At 32.3% G+C, this 27572-nt stretch overlaps 1 protein-coding gene across 2 annotated transcripts in view; it reads left to right on the forward strand.

Annotated features, from left to right (window-relative positions):
* Positions 1-27572, forward strand: part of LOC140435662 (lysosomal acid phosphatase-like) — a 96620-nt gene that overhangs the window by 66021 nt on the left and 3027 nt on the right. For both annotated transcript variants that reach the window (XM_072524383.1, XM_072524382.1), the window contains exons 2-3: positions 14176-14274; positions 17218-17499. In XM_072524383.1, coding sequence (XP_072380484.1) covers positions 14176-14274; positions 17218-17499 — 381 coding nt within the window. The remainder of the gene's footprint in view (positions 1-14175; positions 14275-17217; positions 17500-27572) is intronic.

The following is a 27572-nucleotide window of genomic DNA, read 5'->3' on the forward strand; positions in this document are numbered from 1 at the left end:
CGCACCTCGATGTGCATCGCCCTTCCTTCTGGAACTTATAATTAAATTTAATTGGTTGAGAAATGAAAAAGTTTCATATAAAAGTTAATTTATCTTTAAATATGGGACATTTTCGGATCTCAAGTCAGTATGGTTTTACCCGTCTAGGGTAGCTCCCTAGAGCACTTTGCTCGAAGGGCTCTGCGAATTTTCTAAGACTCTGAAGCTGAGTTTTTTTCTTCTTAGAAAACCTGTGTTTTATTTCTACAAAAGTAAATAAACCATAAAGGCATTGTCTTTTTCAAGACAATGCCACAATAAGGGCGTACCGGCTAACTACGCAATATTGCAACATATTGCGCAATAGTTTGAGACATTAATAAACATGGAAACTTGCACCAAGATGCTATCGACTTTTCATACGTTTATTAATTACACCGGAGACGACACGATCACATGCTCTCTTCTGTCTTTTACTTTTGGTTTCCAAAGATATGGATGTTTGTTAACTTCGTATAGCCTTAATGGAGTGTTGTTCCAAGTTTGTTGCCATTTTTGAATTATTTTTTGTTTTAAGTATGGTTTTAAATCGTTTTGTACCATTATGTTACTTTCTTCGGACATCAGGTTAGTTGGTGCGTTTTTAGCTAGTTTGTCTACAACTTCGTTACCTTCAATTCTGACATGAGAAGGCACCCATAAAAAATGAACTTGGATGTTCTTATTTGAAATGTTTTTAAGTTCTTTTTTAATAAGAAGTAGAAGGGGTTGTCTTTTTAGAATTGCGAATAATTCAGCCGAAAAGATGGTTGTAATTGACGACAATTTGAAACTAACTGAGATAGGTTTGTTAGACTGATGTCGATAGCCGGAATAGATATTGTCCGTGGCGCAGGGTTGCGGATTGAGGAGGTATCATAAGTTTTTGGAAATTGAAAATTTAATTTGGATAAGTATGAGCGTATACGAAAGTAAAAAGGATGATCAATTTGATGTGTTTGAAAATTTATTTGTAAATCGATCAGCAAAAACGTTATGCAGAACTGGATTATTTCGGTTTCATGACACCGCTGCTGTATATGTTAGGCTTATCGGAAAATATGAATTTTACTACAACGAAATATAAACAATTTATGAAAATTTGATGATTTGAAGGAAAAAAAATGTCAAATTAGGTTAGAGCAATAACTGAAACAAAAGAATTAATTGGAAATAATGTCGAATTAATTTGAAAAATTATAATACCAACATAAAAACAAAAATAAAAGAGGCTCTTTGAGAAAGAAAAATAGACACACTTTTATAAAGAGGTAAAAGTAAAATGCTAAGAAAAAAAATGCTTATATAAAATGAAGACCTAAAAGTACGCCGGAGGGTTTGAAACAGATGTGAAAGAGGTCAAAAACCAAATCAAAGAATTGATTGAGATTAAGTACATCCCTAGAGAAGAATGAATAACATATCTCAGATAAATAAACGGAACAACAGAAACTGAGTATACACTTGTAACTCCAGAAATATCATTAAATTAATTAACGCAAATCGTATGAACTGAAATACAAGAATTCATCACACAGTTAAAAAATAGAACCCCCACGAAAAAAATACAGTAGAGTATAACTACTTTTGTACTCTAGCATTATGGTAAGAAGTTAAAAATATAAATACCTACATAAGTATATTACCGAAAAGTTAATAAAAACTTCTGTTCGTTAGCGGCAAGAGAAAGCGTATATCAGAATGTATTATGAAAAATTTTGTTAATAATACAGTATGCAATATAATATAATGACAAGAATACTTTTATATCTTTCCTTATGGCATATTTTTAAAACAAAGCTTCTATACTGGCATTGTATGACTTTTTCTCTCTACAGTAAAATGCTGAGGTGAGCGTCACGGAACTAGCGCCACAAGATGGCGTCGTGAAGGGTAGCTTCATAGAATAGCGACTCTTGGCATCGATTCACTACTCTTGATCAATTCGTTTTTAGTCATCATATATTTACTCTAAAAATAACTAACAAAATATAGACATTAAATGAGAAGTAAAAATTAAAAGAATAATATGTCACTAAAAGACTTGATTTGTAACGATTATCAAAATTTAATAAAAGTCATAAATGTCATCCGGTTAATAACAACATTAAATCGTCTGTCAATAAAAAATGTGAAGAACAATTGGACAACACATAGTTTGGATTTAGAGGTGGATTGGGAACAAAAGAGGAATTGTGCGCAATGGTGGTACTATTACAAAAATGAAGAGATTATAATGAAAGCGTATTCTTATCTAATATAGATTTTCAAAAGTATTTGACACAGTTCAACCTGGTAAGCCCATACATGCATTAAAACACATAAACCTAGATACCAAGATATTAATTTAATAAAAAATCTACTAAAATCAAACAGCGGTCATGCGGGTGAAAGATGAGACAAATCAAGCAGAAATTCAAAAAGGAGTCAGCCAGAGATGTTTGTTGTGATGTGAAATGTCACCACAATTATTTAATGTGTACTCCCAACTACTATTTTAGGAGACACTATGGGAAAGAAGTAAGGAATGGAGTGAGCATCATTAATAACAAAAAATTTGCATACTAAAGCCCAATTATGACAGAAAATATAGATGATTTACAAATTCTTATATAAATCATTAACAGATAAAGCAAAAAGATAGGACTAAACTAAACAGATAAAAGTCAATGTTTACAAATAAGAAATTGAGTATGGTTATTAGATTGAGATCGTCGAATGTTATGTATGGTTGCAACTGCTCTATGGGGTAGAAGCTTGGACCCTGAAAGCCAAATCTGTAAACAAATTAAAGGCATTCGAAATGTGGCTATATAGGCGTATTCTTAAAATTCCTTGGACTGTAAAAGTCTCAAACGAATTGTCTATCTGGACATCGTATCTGGGCCACATAATTCCAAACGATAAATACTCTCTTCTACGCGTCATCATGCAAGGAAGAGTAGAGGGAAGAAAAGTCTTGGGAAGAAAGACAAAATCTTTAAATCTCAAAAAGAATATCTAAAGTCAAATTTAACACGATTTGAAGCCTTGTAGTGAAATTTTGTTTCTTATTACAATACCTGATCCTGGAAAATTTTAAATGCATTAAATTAAATCTCTCGTAAATTATAAAGCCTATTCTTAGATTAAAATAACAGACTTCTTAGTATTATGATATGTAGTATTGTGATAATGTATAGGTGTCAGTATTCTTTTAAAAGAGATTTATAGATTGGTATATAAATTTCACGGTCATGTTTCATACGGTTTTATCTTTCATTACAAGCATTAAAAACCTTAAAAAGTTTCATTTTACATACAATTAGCACGTTGGCTCTGAAAATGACCTATAAATATGCATTGTTAAAAATCGTATAGATTTATCAATTTAAAATGTTCTTTGTCGTCTTGATTATTTATCTCAATTCGTTCCTAATTAAGCACATGTTGTCCACAAGGTACCTCTCTCATTTTTTAATTACTACTTTTTTTTACCTTTTTGCTATAGTTTTCCTCATTTTCTTTATTCATATCGATTTCACTCATAACGAATATTGGGTAGTTTATTGTTTCATGAAACTTTCTCCTTATATGTCCGTATCATACAAGTTGTCTAGTTATTATAGCGTATATAATGTCGTATGTTAATTCCATTTTATTTAACAACACAATACTAAAAACTTTGTTTTTAAAACTTTCACCAAATTAATTGTATCTTATCACTACAGCTGTTTCGGCAGAGTGCCTTTCTCAAGTCTCAAGTTTCTCGAATCCATCAATCATCTATTGTATTTCTTATCAAGATTTTGAAGCAGCTGTACTCCATTAGTCCATTTTTGTTGCTTTTTGTCACTGTTTCTTTTTTTTTCTTTATTGTCATCATTACGTAGCGCTACAACACTGAGTGGGTCTTCGCTAACTACAACTTTTTTCCAAGTTGATCGATTTTCCACGAATCTTCAATGAAATGTTAATTTTCTAAGATATGATTGGATGTTTTCTCCCCATTGTATACTGAGACACCCAAGTGGCATTCTTCTGTACTAAGTTTCTTCCATACCAGTTTTACAAGTTTGACATCTTGGCGTCTATGCATGTGTCCGATCTACCTTAAGCGATTTATTTTCCTGAACAATATCGTTATAAGAGCTTTCTTTATTCAGTATATGTTCTTATTCTATACGGATTTGTAGTGATATAATAATGAGGTTAAAAATTTTTAGAAGAATTATGCTCTGTATTTCTTTAGTGACATTATTATTAATCGTGATTATTGATCTAAGATATTTAAAGTATTCCATACTTTCGAAATTGAAGTTGTTGACTTTATTATTTTATCTAGATGTATTGAATTGCTCTCTTCTTTTGATTCGCTTGTATTTGGTTTTCATTTTGTTGATTTTAAGTGAAACATTTTTCGTACTCTCTTCACTTTGTTAATGTCGTTTGCGGACGGGAGAGAGTTTCTTATGAAATCAATATCATTAGCATATGCTAGGAGTGCTTTGTACCTTGGTCCATTAATGGATTGCATCTTAAATATGCGTTATTTCTATTTTAGTAAGCTGTTCATAAATTTTTTGAATATTTAAATCGAGAATCTGTATTTATTCGACTGTTTTATAACACAGTTTCTTGGCGCCTATTTTAATCTCTGTTTTTTTGGTTCGGTTATCATTATTACAAAGATTTTTCGGGATATCGACATAGGGAACTCGATGGTATGTCCTTAACGTTTCCATAACCAACGTTCGAATATTTGTCTTACTGTAAAGTCATGACGATTTTACTAGGAAATATAGTGCTATTTAATAATATTAAAGTTCAAGCAACAATTCCTATATGCCTTAACTTGGTACTGATATCTCTGCTCCCCGATCCCAGGTAGCAGTCAAGAAAACATTAAAACTGCTACACTCATGTTTCCTATTATCCAACGATTAGCCAGTCCAGGACTATACGCCTTATTATAGTACTGATATTGCTTCTGCCCCTCATAAGTGAATCCCCCTCATCCATTGTATTTCTTATACTTTCATTTCAATCCCTTCCAATCAAGATTTTGAAGCAGCTTTGCTCCATTAGTCCATTTTTGTTGCTTTTTGTCACTGTTTCTCCTTTCTCTTTATCATCATTGTTACGTAGCGCTATAACATTGGGTGAGTCTTCGCTAACTTTTCTCCAAGTTAATCGATTTTCCACGAATCTGTAATCAAACGAAATGTTAATTTTTTGAGATATGATTGGAAGTTTTCTCTCCATTGCATACTGAGACGCCCAAGTGGCATTCTTTTGTGCTAACTTCCTTCCATACCAGTTTTACAAGTTTGACATCTTGACGTCTATGCATGTGTCCGATCTACCTTAAGCGATTTATTTTCCTGAACAATATCGGTATAAGAGCTTTCTTCATTCAGTATATGTTCTTATTCTATACGGATTGGTAAGCGATATGATAATGAGGTTAAAACATTTTTTTTATTATTTTTCTTTCATATATTCGTAGTTCTTTTCTATTTTGTCCATGGTTTGCATCCATGTATTAAAATAGGTCTAAAGTTTGAATTATGCTCTGTGATTCTTTAGTGGCATTATTGAAGTTATATTTCTATAGGCACGGTCGGCGTTGGAAATTTGCACGGGAGTGAATCTGTGAAACCATTACATATGTAAGATAATGAGTAAGAGAGAGATATAAGATATATTTTCTCTCTCTTCCTACCTCGGGAATAAAAATGTTCCTTTTGTATATATATTTAATATTATAAATATATTATATTATATTATATAATGTTATATACTTATATAATATAATATATATTAATATTATTATTTATGTGATATGTTTTGTATTATTTATTAAATGTTCATAATTATTTTAGGCTTTTGCATTTCAAAATAATCACTGTATGACAGACAACTGTCAATTTTGAAATCCGTTAGTATCATGTCTAATTGGCAAATCTTTTAGGTGTTTGGTTCATACGCTGGTGTACGTGAGTTCGAATCCCAATATGAATTTCCTTTTTTATTTTTGAAATATTTAAAAACCTCACGTTAATGTTATTAAATATATGTAATATACGCAAAAATGCTAAATTTTAAAATTAAATGAAAATTTACAACATAATCCGAGTTGTTGGTTTTTTATTTTTATCTTCGTAAAGTAAGTTATGTATATTGGCAGTTTTAAATACTTATGAATATTGCATTTTAATTTGTATTGTATTATTATATTGAATTATGTTGCAGTGTATTGTATTGTAATTTTTATATTAACAACAAAATAAACAATGCATTTTACTGCAGAGTATGCGTAAAAAAATTTTTTTGCATTCAACTCCTTTTATACATATATGAAAATAAAAATATATATTTTCATTAAAATATTAATACAATCCTTCATTTACTATACTCCTATTACAGGTCAAATGTTTATATACAGCAAACGATGCACCATATACCTATATACCCAATTATTTTTCTCTTTCTGCTCTCTCTTACCTATAGCATTAAATATGTAATGATTGTGCAGATTGACTCCCATATAAATTTGTAACGGCGAACGCGTGTATAGAAGTATAACTTCTACCGGCAGTCCCACTGCCGTGAATTGGTCTCTTTTGTTGATTCGCTTGTATTTGGTTTTCATTTCGTTGATTTTAAGTGAAACATTTTTCGTGCTGTCTTCACTTTATTGAAGTTTTTGGACGGGAGAGTTTCTTATTAGAGTTATGAGATATATATCATTAGCATATGCTAGGAGTGCTTTGTCCCTTGGGCCGTTAATGGAGTTCTTCTTAAATAGGCGTTATTTCTATTTAAGTAAGCTGTTCATTAATTTTTTGACTATTTGAATTGAGAATCTGTATTTTATTCGACTGTTTTATAACACAGAGTTTCTTGGAGCATATTTTCATCTTTGGTTTCCCGTATCATTATTACAGGGATTTTGCTGGATATCGACATAGTGAACCCGGTGGTATGTACATGATGTTTTCATAACCAACGTTCAAAAATTTTTCTTACTGTAAATTCATGATTATTTTACTAGGGAATATATTGTTATTCAATAATAATAAAGTTCAGGCAATAATTCCTATATTCTCGGTATATAACTCGGTAATGATAATTCTGCTCCCCGATACCAGGTAGCAGTCCCGAAAACATTAAAACTGCTACACTCATGCTTCTCATTATCCAACAATTAGCCAGTCCAGAACTATACGCATTATTATGGTACTGATATTGCTGCTGCTCCTCATAAGTGAATAGAATATGCAAGGAAGGTTTTGACAATTTAATAGGATTTTGTATGTTAGAATATCTGAGAAAGTAAAGAATATCTATTTGCTATCCGGATTTAATCCATAAATTAAATAATAAAATGCTATAAAATAATGCTAGTAGCAGCAAAAAAAGCGGTCTAATAGTCACTAATGAGAAAATCAAATAAATGTTCTTTAACATACAAAAGAGAGGATCTAGATTAGGGCATAACGGAACAATAAAGCCATATAATTTTGAAAGATTGCAGCGTCTTAGATATCGTAGGTAACGTTGTTACATAAGAAATAAAAGGAAATATTCAGGTAGCTAACTGATGTATATGTATATATAACCCTCTTTTAAATCCAGAAGTCTAATTCGAATCCATAAAATTAGGGTATATAAAATAGTGAGCAAACCAGTGCTAATATGTGGAGACGTGACGAGAACGTATTAATTAGACCAGGATTGCTAGAAAAGCCATCCGAGGTATTTTCCGACTTACAGAGGTCCGAGTACTAACCAATACCGAACAGAACTAATTCCAAGATCAAACACATATATAAAGATAGCAACGTCGTACAAGAAACTAAATCTCAATGCTAAAGTTGCGCTGGCTTTATCCAAAGACTATAATAACTGCATTTCCAAGTTAAATTGGGAGGATGCCCCAAGAGAAAAAATGTCCTTAGGACTTCCACAAATGAAAGGGGAGGTAACATATGGTCAGATTTAGGAATAATGAGACTATCTACCGACCCATCATATTTATCAACACCTGCTATCCTACCTACAATCAATACTTATCTGTTGTGGACTATCAAATCAATTACATATAATCAAACGAACTAGGCTTAAAAAAATTATCATAGAAAAGGCACTTCAGAAATATTGACATAAATTTTAAAAACGCCATTTACGTGGCTGTATTTTCAAAAAGGCAATAGAATCTTGTTGCGTTCTGACTATACGATGACGATGATCTTTATATAGAAAATATAGAAAATAAAAGCAAGAGAACTATAATTATGAAACGACAAGATTACGAAATGAAAAGATTATATAAATCCCTTATATTTACACAGACTGGTTTACAAAAGGTAACCGAATGAGCATAAAAACACAGCTGTTTTAAAAACTTAATATTATTAGACGAATTTAGGATCAATTTCACTCAAAATATGATATGCTAAAATATGATATGACAGAAAAAAGGCAATGACTTTTACAGCTGATTGCCACATAAATATCAATGTAAATATGATAATTGAAATATGAAATCCAAATATGATGATTTTGCCACAGCATATGAATATTGTCTCGTACTGTTATATAGCAATTTGTTGTCACATTTTAACCTGTTTATTTCCTTATTATCCATATATGAGTTGTAAACCGATATTACAAGCTCATTTACTTTTCACAAAGAGACTATATAAGTACAGTTATTACTAAACAAATCTGACTCGAAATATCGTCTATAAGTAACAGTATGCAAAATTTAAATTTTTATGGAGTTCAAAGTAAAAGCCTTCACGAAATTTGAAGTTACAATAAGACCACCGCAATCGAGCGTACTCTTACTCTGGATAATGAATAATTATTTAATCGGTTAATTCTTCAATCACCCGTTCAATATGATGTTTGTCAAATCGGTCCTTTTTAGGACCAACTATTCTACTTATGTCTATAAATAGTAAGGACATATCTACAGATACACACACTCTACTTTACTTAAGCTTATCAGACATATACGCTTAACACAAATGTGACGTATTTCTACTGCAGGAAGCAAATAGTGGGCCAAACCTAGGGTATTTGTTATTAAGCTAATCGCTGAAAATAACGAAATAAACATAATAAATGCCGGCAAAGAAGCAAAGAAAAACTTAAAATAAGAGAGGACAAAATCAGTCAGCTGAGGAAACCTTTCAACGATGTTGAGTTTGTATCCACTATCCACGTATATTATGAACAATATTACGGCTCCTGACTGAGGATCTAAACACAAAACTAATTATAAAATTTGGACAAAAAAATATAACAGTGGCTAATATCCAAAGTCTGTAGACAAGCAAAGTAAAGACAAAGTTGTTGCCTTGCTTAAACCTGACAAAAACCCCAACGACCACAAAAGCTATCGGCCAATATATCTATTTATTTTTTCACCTATACACAATACTTCTGCATATGATCCTTAATATAAACCGATAATAGAAGGAAAACTTAAATTTAAAGATAAAAGTGGCTATATATGACAGGGTAGATCATGTTCGTCACACATACTAAATCTTGCCCAACACAACGAAGACGGATATAAAAAATATCAGACATGAGGAGTGGTATTTGTCAATCTGAATTCTGCTTACGACACCTTAAATTAAAGGACATTTCTCCAAAATCTATGTGATATCCCCTTAGGTAATAGAACAACAGAAGATTTTTCGTATCACTCAATGGTAAGAAAAGATGAAGATTGAAAACGTAGAAGAACGGTCTCCTTTGGGGTACCGTAATGGCACCTACACTGTATAACATTTACACAACCCATTCCAGTAAATACTAGGACTTTTATTATGTAGACGATACATCTATTGTTGCAGAACCACAAACTTTTGTTGCTGAAGTGGAGAAAGATCTAAATTATATCTTAAACACAATAAAAATAGATTATAAATTAATTTTAAGCCAAACCCTGGAAAAAGTCAGGTGTGCTCCTTCAATGTCCCTAACAGAGACGCTTTCACAAATTTGAACATATACCTGAACCAATAGTGTCATGAAATCATTAAACACACTTTGTAATTTACAGAACTTTGTTTAAAACTAAATGGCAAACTAGAACCAGAAAAATAGTATTCTCCGCGAACTTGTCAGCTAAAAACGGGAAGCACATCCTTACTCTCTTAAAACGTAGACGCTTAAACTCTATGCTTCTGCTGCCAAATATACCTAGCTTGTATGGGTGACATCAATACATACTTGACACGTAGATTTAGCTATAAATTAGTCAGCCAAATTAAGCGGATATTAAGACTCTCATCCATACATAAGCTCTACAATATCGTAGTTATCAATCCACCTAATATCCGAAGATAAGTAGCTAGAGAACAAAAGAAACAAAGTCTAGATTCGTAACATTCACTCCACGAATAACAACCCATTTTATGACTAGAATCGAGGAAAAACTGGCTAGATCAACACATCTGCAAGATATACAAAAAAAAATAAGCTGCTTCTCACCATCTGAACCCTCAAAAGGAACTTCCTTATGGTAGTTATCTTCCTTAAATCTGCCAGGAAGACTCTTGCCTGCAAACAGCGGTTAACCTGTGTGAATCTGGGGTGATAAAAGATTCATTACACTTTCTTCGTTGACTTTGCCATTCAAATCGCTCTTTTCTGAAGGGACAAGGTTTATTTATTTAAACTCAACATGTAAAGTACAGTCAGTAAGCTATTACTTATAAAGATCATTGCAAATTTAACACTAGCTTCACTTATATTGACTACATATTACCCCTAAATAGGAGATAAAACATTCAGAAGTATCTAATATGGGTGAAGTGGTATAATTCTTGTTAGATAAATTAAGCATTCTTCCCTTTTTTGTGCACTACTATCCATTTTTACACAAAAATATCTATTTAAGCAAATAAATATTTATTTTGAGATAACCTTCTATCCAGAATTATATGTAGTACACAGATAAAACCAGAAATAAAATAATAAAAATCTGTATACAAGATATCATAAAACATTGGAAGAAATAAAAAAAAACAAAATACATTAGGAAATTTCCGCATATGAAAAAAATCCAATTTGGTAACGAAATCCTTTTGTATCTATAAAGCTATTTTTAGAAAAGCACGTACCTACCAAAAACAGGTAGTTAATAGTATACATATCTGTTACACACTGTAATGCGTATGAACGATAACAAAAATAAGGAGTCCATATCAACCGTTCAGACTATACGCGAGAAGTATACAGCTTAATGGCAGAGTTGCCAAACTATCAGAGCTTACTTAAACCGATATACCTATGGTTCCAATATACAGTGAAAAAGATCTGAACGACCCCTATAAGATATACACGTGAACTATGCAATATACATTCATGATACAGGGGTACTTAAGGGCTCCACAAAATTTTTAAAAATTATGAAACTATACATGTTGACGAATCGACAGAGCCAATATTATGGAATGGTCAAGTGAGCTCCGTATATCGGTGTCCAGTTGACCACGGAGCTCACTTGAACCTGAATTTTAACATGGGCGGAGTCCACTTTATGCCGTAGATATATATATATATATATATATATATATATATATATATATATATATATATATATATATATATATATATATATATATATACATATTTTACAATAACTGTTTGTTCTTAATCTTGTACATTTTAGAATCTTGACAAAGGCAAGGGTTGCCGAAACGTTGATTTCTATGGAAAATGAAATCTAGTTCCACATGTAATATAATTTATTAAACCTAAACCAAAGAAAAACTAGATTCATATTATTTATATATATATATATATATATATATATATATATATATATATATACATATATATTCTTCGAAAGGGCTTTATAATAAAACTAGACTAAAAATTATAACAAAAATCTACATTAGGCAATGAAGTTGTTGTACTTCAACAGGCTTATTCTTGTGAGGATTGTACTATATTATAGCAGAATTACTTAACATTTGACAATACATTATTTGATTTTTTTTCTTTCAGTCATAACTTATTTCTATGGTTTCCATGTCTCTTCTATTTGTTATATTCATTTTAGGTTAGTTTGACAGAGGAAGTGTCTTAGTAACATAAACTCTGTTGCTTGTTTAATAAGTGCAAAGGAAACATTTTTACATATCTTGTCAAAATTTGCAATGAAGGTTTGCATAAACATAGACACTTCCTCGGTTAAATTCAAGTAATGTTAAATGTTAAGTAATTCTGCTAATTTTATAGTACAATCATCACAAGGTTGAGCCTGTTGAAGAAGCAACAACTTCATTGTCTAATTTTTTGTTTTAATTTTTAGTATGTTTTGAGAAAGAGTTAAATGAACTCGAAAGCTTAACAAACCTTAAAGAGTTTTACTTAGCCAGTATTTGACTACAAAACGCAAAATATACATATATATATATATATATATATATATATATATATATATATATATATATATATATATATATATATATATATATATATATATATATATGTATATATAATACAGATATATTTTTTTGCATTTAATTTTGATTTAATACAGAAGTATTTGCAATCTATTGAGTGTCAACAATAAACAAAAGTAATGACATTGACTAAAGACAAGATGGATTTTACCCACACGTAAAATCAAAGTACAATTATTATAAGTTATATAGGAAATAGATATACATGTTATAACTACTAAATACTTAGTTTACAAGTTTACTCCAAATGGTAAGTCCAGTTGTTTGAATCACTTTAAGACACGTTATTTCTGGGAATTGCCAAAAAGGTTATGTGCAAACTGGTTTTCATGATATTCCAGATTAGTAACGTATGCAGTGCTGCGCTTTTTAATGACTTCCTGTACCATATCTATTTTAAGGTCACAGTGACTAATTTTGTTGTTGATGTACCACAGCACATTCGAGATTTTTGATTGAAAGCTTTGAATGATTTCGATGTTGGAGTGGCTGGTTGTTCCCCATATTTCCAACCCATATGTTCAGATGGGCGTAAATATTACCTTATAGAGCAGCAATTTGTTATCCAGGGATAACCTTGATGAACGACCCATTCAATAATACATATTTCTTAATTGGCGACCTAGTTGCTTTCTCTTAATCCAAATATGTTTCTTTCATGTAAGACTATTGTCCAAATAAATACCAAGATATTTAACCTTATTGACTGAAGGTAATTGATAATTATTTAAAGTTACAGAGGGGCACGTTCCTCTTTGTGTTGTAAATGTAACATTAATAGATTTTCCTTCGTTAACATATCCTTTCCATTCCATCCCATACCATTTCCGTTGATTTTCCATTCCAAGATCAAATCTTGTTCTATGTTTAGATACGCTTGAATAAGATAGGAAGCATAAATAGGGTCAGCATGTAAAGCTAGAATTGTAGTATCGTCGGCATGTTCCTCTTCGTGTTGTAAATGTAACATAACAAATCGATTTTGCTTCGTTGACTTTAATTTTTCATTCCAACAAATCTTTTATTCTGTTTAGATACTCTTGAAGGAGATGCGAGGCATAAATAGGGTCAGCATGTGAGGCTAGGAATGCAGTATCGTTGGCAAATGTTTTCAGTATCATTTTTTCTGGTACATACTTCAATGTAGCTGATAGAGGGCGCCACATATGCTACATATGTGGCATAAATTTCTGATCTTTTCTAGACCCGAGAACACGTAAATGCGTGAGGTCACAAAAGGTTCCCAAAATTTTAGTATATTCATTATTACCTGTGGATCTAAGAGAGTAATAATAGAGATAAGAATCCCCTGATTACGGAAATACTCCAGTATAGACTACATATACAAGAACTTTACTTTATTATTAATTAGAATAATATTGATTATTACTTTTGTTGTTAAGCATTTGTTGTATTTTATTCAATTTGAAATTCTTACTTTGTTTTAATTTAGTACATACTCTATTTTTCGTAAAGGACGAGTCTACCTCTCGGTTTAAAAACAACCTAAAGCTAGTAAAAGTCAAGATAAATTTTGTTGTGAACGCTATTTTAACCCAATGTGGATTGTAGTTTACACATTGCGTTTCTTCGGTTATAGGTTATCAGTATTAGTCAAGTAGTACCTTAATCTAAATTTTAAATATTTACTTATATTTAACTTTATAGTTTACACTTTTAGGTATCTAGACATGGAGATAGAGCACCATTTACTTCGTTTCCTACAGATAGGTATTATAACCTGACCTATTGGCCTATGGGATTTGGACAAATTACAAAGGTAATAATTATATTACTGTTTATAAAAACATAAATTACTTTTTCCACGAAATACTCCATAATAAAGAATTTTAGTCCTTGTCATCGAAAAACAAAATATTTAAAAAAATATGCACAAAAAAATGCTGATAATCGGAACAAATGAAGTGAGATGAAGTATCAAAATGACTTTATAATATTTTAGGAAACAAAAATATCTTTTAATAGATACGATAACCATTGCCAAAATGCCGGATTCACTTCTGTTAATAAAGCTACGATTTTTTGGACTTTTTTATATTTATGCCAGTATTTTTGCTATTTTGGTCTTCTATGCTTCCATCGATGGTACACATGATACCTTAATACCTCTCGTAGTATCGGACTTGCATTGTCTTCTAGCTCAGCGAATTTTATTTTTACTTTGTTTCCATCGTGTCTAGTACCTTTATTTATTTTAGTTCTCTGAACAGGAGTCGTTCAGCGACGTACCTGGGCAAATTTGCAGCTTCTCTGTGGTAGTTGATGTGTGCTTCTTGTATCTTTTTTTTTTGTGGCTTTCACTTATGTGACTCCATGTAAGAGATGCGTATGCGAATTGTAGGTAAAATAATACTGTTTATCAGTCATAGTTTTGTTTACATGCAAAGTTGGCTTCTTCTACCTGTGAGACCTCTTATTAAAGCCTTGGAAATTGTTGTTTTTTTTTTGACTGTTGCAATTACTTCTTCTTCTTTTTTTTTTCTTCACAACACTTTCTTCTTAGCAACTCGGGGTGAGTCTTCGCCGCATCCATTATCGCCCTCCATCCTCTATGATCTTCCGCTTCTATTTACCATTGTTGTACCCCAATTCTAGATAAATCGGCTTTCATCTTTTTCTCGGTCGGCCTACTGATCCTCTACCATCTGTTCTTTCAAAAAACACTGTCTTTAACAATATTTCATCCTCTGATCGTACCAAGTGACCAGCCCATCTTATTCGGTTTGCTTTTATATGTCTAACTATTTTTTTAGTTTCATACAGAGTCACCAATTCAGCATTGCGGTGCCTTCTCCAATCCCCTGTGAATTCATTTCTTTGAGGGACAAATATTGAATCTTTCTTTCAAATACTAGAAGCTTATTGATTTCCTACCGGTTGAGAGTCAATGTTTTACTGCTATATGTAATAATTGAGCGAATAATCGACTTGTACAGTGTTAATTTAGATTTTCTTTCTAGCAGCTTCGATTTTAATAATATTGAAAGAGAGTATAATGCTCTATTTCCTGCAGCTATCCTTGCTGAGACCTCTTTTTCTATGTGGTTGTCCGCTGTAATTATCGCCCCAGGTATTTAAACTCCTTTATTACTTCGAAGTTGTGCTCATTAATACTGATGTTCTGCCTAACTCTTGCTTTTTTTCGTCTATTCGCCTATTTCGTCTTTTCTTCATTTATTCGGAGACCCAGACTACCTGTTTCCTCCTCGAGCTCTGAAAACACCTCTCTCCCGTCTCTTGTAGAATGCGTGATTGCGTCTATATCATCAACATATCATCAACTGCAATTATATCATCAACAAAGGCCAGCAACAGTTTTGATCCTTGATCAGCAAATCCTCCTGTCAGCTCAGACTATATTTTACTTATTCCATATTTTAAAGTAAAATTAAACAGCAACGGTGACAAGGGGTCCCCCTGCCAAAGTTCTCAATTTTAACGAAATGGCATCGATGTTCTGCATGTGGTTTAAACTTTAGTCAATGGTCCATGTGATTTCTGGGTATTTCGCTTCTCTTTTTAACTGGATTGGTATATTTTTCTTCCCTTAAGCTGTTCTTTTGAGTTATCTCTTTTTTTAACGATAACGGCTTGTTTCTTCTCTGGATAGCTATTTTCCGTTGGATACTCTTCTGTGGCTTTGCGGCAATCGCTATATCATCTGCATAAAGACTAAGCATTCTCCCTGTTATTCTTGATACATCGGCCGTATATATTGTGTACAGGGCACCGAGCACAGACATGACTTGTTCTAAGTGAACTCTAAACCTCAGGTTGCCGAAATACGGGGAGATGGTCCTCGTCACACCACTGTATCCAAAGTCTCACATTATATACGTCAATCTTTTAAGCTATACTTTGTCGAAGGCTTTGCTTACATCTAAGAAATCTGCTGTGTATTGTCTATCGCTGAATTCAGCTGTTATTTATTCTGTTAGACTAAGTACTTGTAGTTCGCTAGATTGTTCTGCTCTGAAACAAAATTAAGCTTCTGGTATTAATTCTAGCCTATCTGTTTCTAATTGTAGTCTGCCCTTTACTCTGTCAAAGGCTTTGCTCACATCTAGGAAGGCTGCTGCTCTGTATTATCTAATGATGAATTCAGCTATTATGTATTCTGTTAGACTAAGTACTTGTAGTTTGCTGGAGTGTTCTGCTCTGAAAGCAAATTAAGCTTCTGGTATTAATCCTAGTATGTCTATTTCTAATTGTAGTCTGCTTAGCAAAAACATAAACCAAAAATTTTCTGAACATATCCCGAGGCAGAAGGATGACCAATAGAACACACTTATTATATATTGCAGACCATCAAATTACTAACAACTGAGAAGGTTACCATAAGTACGATGGTCTGATGATGTAGGATAATATTCGGGATCGAGGTGGATGAATTTGGCCGAAGTTAGACAATGATAGAGAGAGATGCATATATCTAAATCGGAATGTTCTTGGCTAATTAGAAAAGTAGATCGGTAGATAGATGCTTTGTGCTCTATTTCAAAAATTCCAATTTAGCATTGTACCAATTTAGGTACAATGAACATAATATTTGTATTTAGATCATCTTTCAATCTTTTTCGATTCTGAGTGCTACAATAATTACTACTGAATGATCACTGTCCAATTAAAATAAATAATTGATAATACTAATGGCTATAAAAAAATCTGTATTTAATTTTATTAATACGTTTTTATGTTTCAGAAAGGTATTGATCGCCACTACAAGTTAGGTCAGTGGCTTCGCCATCGTTACAGCTCCTTCCTCAGCGAATTCTATCATTCCAAAGAAATATACGCTTGGTCTACTGACATTGATCGAACTTTAATGTCTGCATATGCAAACTTAGCTGGTTTATATCCACCTAAAGGCTACCAACTGTGGAACGAGCATATTTCTTGGCAACCTATACCGGTCCATATAGCACCTTTTCTCTCGCTCATCGAGAATTTAGGATGTCCAAAGTTTTTTTCGATGTTACAAAAGGTGAGTCACAAGAAGTTACTGCATATTTCGGTGAACTATTTCTTTTTTTATTTAAATATAAATTTTATTTTAGCGACAGAATTCCATTGTAACCTCTTTTTTTTTGTTTAAATATTTGATAAATTTTTAGTAATAGACTGGCTCTTTGATTTATGAAAAAAAAAACATAAGACTTTATTAACCATAATAATTAGAGATTTAAGACCAAACTTTCTAAGACCAGCAAGTTAGAGTTAAAGGGGTACAAAAAGAGCAATAAATATACATAAAAAGTTCGAAGAATGCATATTTTCACCACACTTTATTCAATGTGTACATAAAAATCATATTTCAAAACTATCTTTTGGAAGTAGCTCAACGAAAGCAACATAAATCACATTAAATATCTAACAATAAAACACTGAAAACTTTTGTTTCCAATACTTTTACAATATTTATTATAATTTATTACCACTACTGCAATTTCGGCAGAGTGCCTTTATCAAGTGATCTATTTTTGGTATACGTTTACACTTTATGGTCTTCAACTGAATAAATTGAGGAGGGTAGAAATGTTTGTGTCAAGTTGGTTATTCAGAATTGTCTGTTTTTTATAATTTGTTACTTTCTATAGATTCCAAAGATAGCTTGGCTTAGATAGATAGGCCTTTTAAAAATATATAGATAGGCCTTATGTTTTTCTATTATTTAAAGCCCTTTTGTATTCTGCTATATGTTTGTTAAAAGTGCTACCAGTTTAACCGATGTAAGTTTTTGAGCAGTCGCCACCATTTAAGTTTGTATACACTACTATGTAAGTGCTTTTTCTTTTGGCTCTTGTTTTTCTTAATATTTTCTCTTCAGTTGTTTGTTTGTTCTGATAGCTGGTGTTATTTCTTTCTTTTTTATGTATTTGTTATATGTATATATGTATATGTAATCAAGCAAAAGGTACTGGGTTTTTCTCTGTTGGTGAAAATACTTTTTTCAGAGCTTTCTTATGTAGTTTTTTATTTAAAATTTTATTTATTGTTTGTTTTTTTTGATTTTTTTTTATTAATTAAAGGCTTTGGATAACTTGATCTATTAAGCCATGATAATGTATTTGACTACTTGAATTTGTAAATGATGAACCATGATTTACCAATGATAAACCAATGATTTAACCAAATGAAGGAGACTGAATTATTTCTTTTAAGTAGCTTTAGTTGATTTTTTAAAATTTTAACGATAATATTGTTTTTGTATAAATGCTTATGCGAATTATCCAAATCAGGCAACGCAGATTTTGAATCCGACAGGATTACTATTTGTTGATCAGACATTTTTTCTCAATAGTCCATTTCAGAGCTTGATATATTGCAAAAGGTTCTGCGGAATAAATGGAACGGAATGGTTGGTTTAATTTAAATATAATGTGTGCTTGATTGTTTTGGATATTACCGCAAAAAAAAACTCCCAAAATAAATTTTCACCCATCTGTGAACATCTCATAAAAGCCATATAGGCTTATCAAATTTGGCAAGTTATTGCATCTGTTAACAAAATAGTACTTCACCTAGAGGTAAATTAAAAATATATTGTAAACATTAGTGTCACAAGAATTAGTAGATTGACAGGAAACCATACTTTCGTTCTTTACATTCAAGGCCCTAACCAACTTAAAGTGAATATTTAAAACCAACAAGGGATTACATAATATAGGAATACTTTTCACGCTAAGGTGCCTTTCATAGCGACTTTATTATAACACAAAACAGGCAACGACTAGGAGGTAAATATATAAAATAAGGATCGACAAAGGGAACAAAGCTAGATTTATACATTCACATTACACATTCCATTCTAATTTTTTCTTTTAGTCCTTTTGAGGTATTCCCAAAAAATTTGATTGAGCCTAATATTATGACGAGAGATATATAAAGTAGATGATTGACACTGAGGAAGAAGTATTTGTTCTGTTATCGAATTTTCCAATAGATACTTAAGATACATCATTATATATGTACCCAAACATCCAATGATTGATATCGTCAGTGTTACCATTACAATCGCAAAGTTCTGTTTCACTTAAATTAAATCTATGAAGATAGGCGTTTATAGCCGCATGATTAATAAGTCATCTAACAAACATTGAATATACTCTTCTATTCGGATGACTTCTTGCAGCAAAAGGTGCAACAGGTAAAACAGGGTGAATGTTTGTATAAGGGTCGTTACTTATGTTACAGAAAGCATTCCGTTCAATTTCCCAGTTTTCTTTTAACTCTTGTTTACGCAGCGAGACTAAGTCACTTCTATTAAGCCAACTAATTTCTAATCATTTTGAAGCCGCTTTTTTAACAAAATAATCTGCTTTGGTGTTACCTGAGATACCAGCAAGTCCCTTTAACCAAATGAAAGAGACTGAATTATTTCTTTTAAGTTGCTTTAGTTGATTTTCTAAAATTTTGACAGTGATACTACTTTTGTATAAATGCTTATGCGAATTATCCAAATCAGACAACGCAGATTTTGAATCCGACAGGATTACTATTTGTTGATCAGACATTTTTTTCTCAATAGTCCATTTCAGAGCTTGATATATTGCAAAAGGTTCTGCGGAATAAATGGAACATTGTTGGTTTAATTTAAACATAATGTGTGCTTGATTGTTTTTGATATATACCGCACAATCAACTCCCAAAATAAATTTTGACCAATCTGTTAAAATCCCATAAACGCCATATATAGGCTTATCAAATTTGTCAAGTTATTTTTAAAGTTGAATGGCGTTTTTATCATCAAAAGTAAGAAAATAAACTTTGGTTTGAGAATACACAATATTGAAATTAGATTGGAAGAAATTAGTTTCAGCTAGGGTTTCTAAATAGGATGAAAGATTAGAAAATGCTATAGCTAAAGTTGGAGAATTTTTGTTATGCCACCATTTGTCAACTAAGTTAGACACAGATAATATGTCGGATATTTTTTGCTATAGGTAGGTTTGGTTATTACCACATTACCAGGACATTTAAGGATAAACTTTTTAGCTAAAAAAAGACGTCTTAAATGTAATGGAGGTTCCATACACTCGGCTAATAGATTTTTAGTATTTAATTTTAATTAATTCAGTATAATTTTTTAAGTCTAGTATTTGTAGCAGACTCATATAAAAAGCAACTATAGTTAAGAATTGACCTGGTATATGCCTTATAAAACATTAGATTAATAATAGGATCAGCCAGCGCCCCATTGGTGACGGTTAACTAACTTTAAAACATTTAGGCTTTTTTCGCAACAGTTATTAATATGTTAATATGTTCTTCCCATGTTAATTTAGTATCAAGTGTGACGCCGAGATAAGTATAGTGCTTTTGGACAGGTATACTTAGATTATTATTTTAATACTGAATATATTTGGTAAGCAATGACGGGTAAAAACACCATAGCTAATTTATTCGAAGTAAGTTCCAACCACTGTACAAAATTCGTTTTATTGAATCAATACATTCCTGATAAGAATTTTTAGAAGTGTAAAAACAGAAATCATCGGCATATTGTAAAATATTACAGTTAATACCCATACCATGTAAAGCCATAGTATATAGATTAAACAAGAGAGAGCTAAGCAGAGATCCCTGCGGCAAACTTTGATAAACTAACCTTGGACCAATCAATTTATTATTGCACTAAATGAATACTTTTCTATTAACCAATACCTGTGCATATCTAGTTGGGACTCGTATATGTATTAATTTCTCGAAAAGTAAGTTTAAAATAACATTATCACATGCTCCCGAAATATCTAGAAAAAGTGCTGCTAAATAATTATTATTTGAGTAGGACAATTAGATATCAGTAGTTAATTGTGACAAACAGTCGATGGTTCCTTTATTTCTCCGAAAGCCTAACTGAGCTACCGGGAATATGCCTTTCAAGTGTTTTTAGTAGACATGGCATCAGAGAAATAGGTTTTAAAGAAATGCGATCGTTTATTTTAGGTATTAAAATGACCAGACATTGCTTAAATGTTGTTGTTAAATATCTTACATAGATAGTCTATAGCAATTTCCGGAAGATTTGTTAATATGAGGTAGTTTGTACCGTCCATACCTGGAGATGTATTTTTTGAAATTTTAATGTTTGCTGTAGGTTCCCTCCGAGTAATAGGAGCTAGTAAAAAGTGGACATCGATATGGTTATCTAGTATATTTTTTGGCAGATGAACAGAGTCAGAAGCAACTTTAGATAAAAGTTGTTTAACTGCTGATTCATCATTAATGGTAATTTTTTTCTGAGACTGAATTTTATTTACCCTTTTCCAAATGTCTGATGAAGGAGTTTGCCTATTAAAAGAAGAGCAATACTGTATCCAGCTAGATTTAGCTTTTAAGCGAAAAGTACTTTTAAACATGGCGTTGTTTCTTTTATATTCATTTAAATTTAAAAGAGTTAGAAAAGATTTATACTTTTTAAAATAATTTTACTCCTCATCCCACCACGGAGAAACTTTTACAGGTTTAGTTGACTGTTTAATTGGTTTGCAAGATTTGTTTGCAATATAATTTAATCAGAATAAAATCATCTCGTTAGTATTATTAATAACTGGCCTTAAAGTGAACGCTTCCTCTATGGTAAGCCTGAATTGCTCCCAGTTAGCATTAGCCCTCGACCACTTAACTGTAGATATAAATATTATAAATCTCGTATTTTCTATTTTAATATTATTGATAGGAATTATATTATTTGATTCGAATAGGAAAGTGTCGCCCTAGTTTATTGATTGTTCGTTGTATTCATTGTTTACTGCTATTTGCCTAATGATATTTAATTCTTATATAACAAAAAAAACTAAAGTGGTATGGACATGTAAGAAGAACTAGCGACAGCAGATGGATAAAGAGAATAACCGAATGGAGCCCCATAAGAAGGAGGAAAAGAGGACGACCCCGAAAATCCTGGAGGAACGAAGTAGACGACGCCATGAGTAAGACAGGCCTAAACGATGGAGAATGGGACAACAGAGAGAGATGGAAACGGTTGAGCGAGGGAAGGTAGTAAATACTGTAGACTTCCTGAATACATATTTATTCAATTCTACCACGAAGTTATTTTTTGACATGGGAATTTCTATTAATTTATGTAACATGCTATGGTAGTGTGCCAATTTATGTTATGTACGATGGGATGATAAACTGTGTATAGTCGTGTCGACATAACCTATGAAAGTTAAATACAGTAGTGATGATAGGGCTGGAAAAGCATGAGGTAAATCGATAGGTGAGTCAAATAAACATGAGTCTAAAATGTAAGGAGTCTTTGAATATTTTCAATAATACTAATAACAAAATTCTCAAAACAGTTTATAATAATTGTTTGTTATTTTGAGTGAAACTTTTTAAATTTAATCAAAAAAATAATAAAATTACTTTATTTAATTTTAAAAATATTATTTAAAATATACTTTTAAGGTAATTTTCAATAACCTTAACTTAATTAATAAATATGAAAAAAGTTACATAAAAATGATACTTACAACTGATAAATCGGAAGACAGACGTAAGATTAAGAAATTTTTTATGATAAACTGATTTAGCCGTATATTTACTTAAGGTTATGTGCTCAAAACATGAGAAAAAATATAAAAACAGAGGGTTTGTGATATTTTAAGCATTTTTTTAAACCACATTTTTTGCGATAGGGGACCCCAGGGGCCACCTAGGGAGCTACAATTTTTGCTAAAGGGGTTTCAAAATATGCACTTTTAATTGCCTAACCCTAAGCATAGTTGCAGATTTTACTATCTTATAACGCTATAGCCTTTGATCAAATTTTTTTAATGAACGGGTAAGAACTATAAAATCAAGATCACGTGGCATATATGAATGTTCATGAACATGAAAATACTGTACCACGGTTTAAATACTATTAAGTTAAACAAAAACAGAACACATTCTTCCTGGTGTGTGATTTTTGTTTTGACATAGACATACGTGCATGAAAGTATGAGGTATTTTAGCTGTGCAGTTAGAACTTTCTCTTCCATAATAAAATCAACAATAATGGAAGATACTTCATTAGAACATTTCCTTACTATCCCTTGAGGATATACTTCTTCTTCCTTAACTTCCATCTTCTATCGAAGTTTGGAAATCATCATGACTGTGACATTTCCTTACTATCCCTTCAGGATATACTTCTTCTTCCTTAACTTCCATCTTCTATCGAAGTTTGGAAATCATCATGACTGTGCGGACTCTGTTGACTGCCGCTCTAAATAGTTCTGCACTACTGCAGTCAAACCATTATCTCAACTTCTTAAGCCATGACATTCTTCGTCTTTTCACATTTCGCTTTTTTAGAATTTTACCTGGCATAATAATCTGCAACAATGAGTATATTTGCCCTCTCATAACATGGCCCAAGTACTCAAGTTTTCTTCTTGTGATAGTCAACATTATCTCATTTTGATAGTCATATAGTTTTACATTCTTTAAGTCCATGATATTCGTAGGATTCTTTTGTAATACCAAAATTCAAAGGTGGCCAACTTATTTAGATGCGCTTGTTTTAATGTCCGTGCTTCCAAGCCATATAAAGAAGAGTAGTGAAAACGTCATACTGAACTTTATATCCTGACAACAAAGAAACCTTTTAAGTTTAATGAATGATGCACGTGCTATTTCAATACGTGTCTTAATTTCTTTGGTTGTGTCTACATTTGATGTTATCCATGTTTTTAAGCATTTATAGATATCTACACTCTCAATTTATTACAGTATCCCTAACATTCAATTGGATGTTCTGCTGGATCTGCTAATTTAGTCATAATCATGCTTTTAGTTTTTTTTTTTCAAATTCGTCCTTAGTCCGTATTCATGATAGCATTTATTACGTCGTTTCATCACGTTCTGTAAATCATTGTTGTTATCTGTCATTATTACTGTATCGTCTGCTAAGCGTAAGGTATTCAAAACTTCTCCATTGATAGATATACCTTCTATTGAATCTAAGAGCACTTCTTTAAATACCGTTTCACTGTACACATTGAAGAGTAATGGTGACAGCACGCAACCCTGGCGGACTGATCTCTGTAGTTTGTTATCTCGGGTGTTCTGGTTGTCAACTATTACCTTGACAGTTAATTCCAACATATATTAGATATAATTTTCATATCACGACTGTCAATATTTTTGTTTTTAATATTTCTACAAGCTTTTTATATTGAACCCTATCAAATGCCTTTTCAAAATCTCCAGAACATCTCCAAAAACTCCAAGTATATGTCCTGATTCATGTCCATGCATCTCTGGTCTAGCACATTCAAGCCGAATAAAGCATCTCTTGTGCCCATACCATTTCTAAAGCCAAATTATGTGTCACTAATTTCATATTCAAGAGTTTTAACAATTCTGCTGTGTATTATTTTTAAAAATGTTTTAAGTGTGTGACTCATTAAAGCTATTGTTCTGTGATCTAAGCAGGACATTGCACTTGACTTTTTGTGTATTGCCACAAAGGTCGATTGCAGCTATTGTCTGGGGATTGTGGCAGTCTGATATATTAGATTAAAGAGTTTAACCATTACATTAATAACATATTCATCAATGAGTTTTAATAATTCGATGGGCACATCATCTGGTCCGGTAGCTTTGCCATCTTTTGTTTTTTTTTTATTGCATAGATGACTTCTTCCCGTAATATTCTTGGTCCGGTATCGTCGGTGGTTTCTAATGATAGTTCTTCTCTTTCATCATTAAATAGCTTTTGAATCTAATTGGTCCAGTGACATAATATGAAGGACACAATCTTTCCTTTAAATCCGTAATAATATATCCTTTATCATTTTTAAGGATATTTGTTCTTGTGCTCTTTCTGGAACCTGTCACTTCTTTGATTTTTTTTGTGTAAATTAAAGCTATCATTCTTTTAATCCAGATCTTCTATTTCCTTGCATCTGCCGGAAAGCCACCTCTCTTTTTTCTCTCGAATTTTCTTTCTGATATTTTTTTTGAGTTTCTTTGTATTTATTTAGGTCTTTTGTTTTATGTTTTCTTTATTGTTCCATAAGTTCAAGAATTTCTACTGTCATCCAAAGTTTTGTTTTTTCCCCAAGAGGTTTGAGGGTTTCTTTTCCAACTGACACAAGGACATGTTGAATTTTTTCCCATTTTTGGTTAATAGTTTGAATTTCTGCATTGTCCTTACTTTCCTTAAGTTTTCGTTTAGTTTAAGTTTCGTTTCCGCATATGTGTTGTCTTGTTTAAGCCGCCTTGTATCTATGATTTTCGTGGAACTAGGATGCTTTACATTCTTTATTTTCACTCTTATCGACAAAACAACCGGTTTTATTTCTGACTATTTTGTTGTTATTGTCAGCTGGCGACCTCCATGAGTACAATCTACGTTTAAGAAGTTTGAACAAGGTATTTCCAATTATGAATTCCTCATTAATACAGAAATAAACTCAGCCGATCGCCACGTTCATTCCTGTTCCCGAGTCCATATCGCTCCACCTTTCCTTGGTCCACTCTAGCGTTTAAAGCAAAAAACAGCTTTTTGAGAATTGTTATAACGCCAACCCCCTGCCTGTAATTGGAGTTGTTGTTACCGGAATAATACATTATTCCATTTTTAATGTTACATTTTCCTGATTCAGGCCATTGTATATCGCAAAGTCCCAGAAAGTTAATCTTCATTCTGTACATTTTCGACACACTTTATCTAGTTTGCCAGATTGGTATAAACTTCTCACGTTCCATGTTTCAATGTTCAAGGCTATAGAGTTATTCTTATTTGTTTGACATGGATTTACCTTGATGACGACCTGGAAGGCCCTGTGTCTAAATCTGATTGTCATCCCCTGCCGGATCTTGGATTACGAGCTTCCTGATCATTAAGTAAATTATCGACCCCATGATGATTTTTACTAAGGATATCCATGCGCATCTTTAATGTGGTTTCAGATTTCAACGCCGTTGACTAATTTAGCTCAACTGCCTTCGGAGTTAATTTCTCAGCTCCAGGCCAATGAAGTGCCCTACCACGTACCGGTTCTTTCACCCATAGCTGTTGACCAACAAGTGGGGATTACTTATACCTGTAATCGTTCGGTTAATTTAAAACTTGTTGTATCCAATATTAGACCCATCCAGGATCATTTTATTTACGCTCGATCTTGGTACTGATGATGCCGCTGCCGGACATTGGAGTAAAATATGCAAAGAGAAACTTTGGTAATTAGATAGGAGAATGGGTATAGGACATAATTTCTCCTAGGTGTCAGGAGATTGGGAGATAATTATGGCTCACTTGGGCAGGGTCGCATCCCTAAAGTAGATCTATTTTCTACCAAAAACGTAAAAGAGTATTTACCCGCTACCCTTAGGATATACTTACAAGAATGATTTTTCAGTTTTTATATCATGAATATTAAACACATTAATTGGTAATTGTTGCAAATCAAAGTTTTCTGTAATGGAATAAATGAAAGCAAAAGACTTTGCATACAATCTACCCATATACCTCTAACAGAATAATTATTTTATCATAGTCATCATCATCATCATTCAATCTTCGCTTATCCACTGCTGGACATAGATCTCCCTCATAATTTTCTATCTATTTCGATCTTGCGCCTCTTGCATCCAATTCCTCTGACAACGTTTTAGATCGTCAGTCCAACGTGTTGGTGGACGACCTCTGCTTCGGTAGGCATCATCTCTTGGTCTTCATTCCAGTATTCGCTTGGTCCATCTATTATCTGTCATTCGAGCCACGTGACCTGCCCAGTTCCATTTCAGTGTTGCTACTCTCTCTACTGCATCAGCCACTCCTGTTCTTTGTCGTAGCTGGCGATTTGGGATCTTGTCTCGTAGTGAAACGCCCAACATAGCACTTTGACACACACGGATCTTTTGAACTGTTCTCCTTGTCATGGTCAACGTTTCCGCACCGTAAGTTAACACTGGCAAAACACACTGATTAAACGTTTTTCTTTTAAGGCATATTGGTATATCAGACGATTTGAAAATATGGTTCAGCTTGCCGAAGGCTGCCCAAGTCAGTCTTATACGTCGGAGAAGCTCAACGTTTTGGTTATCTTTATATAT

This window comes from Diabrotica undecimpunctata, chromosome 3, assembly GCF_040954645.1.
Source record: "Diabrotica undecimpunctata isolate CICGRU chromosome 3, icDiaUnde3, whole genome shotgun sequence".
NCBI lineage: Eukaryota > Metazoa > Arthropoda > Insecta > Coleoptera > Chrysomelidae > Diabrotica > Diabrotica undecimpunctata.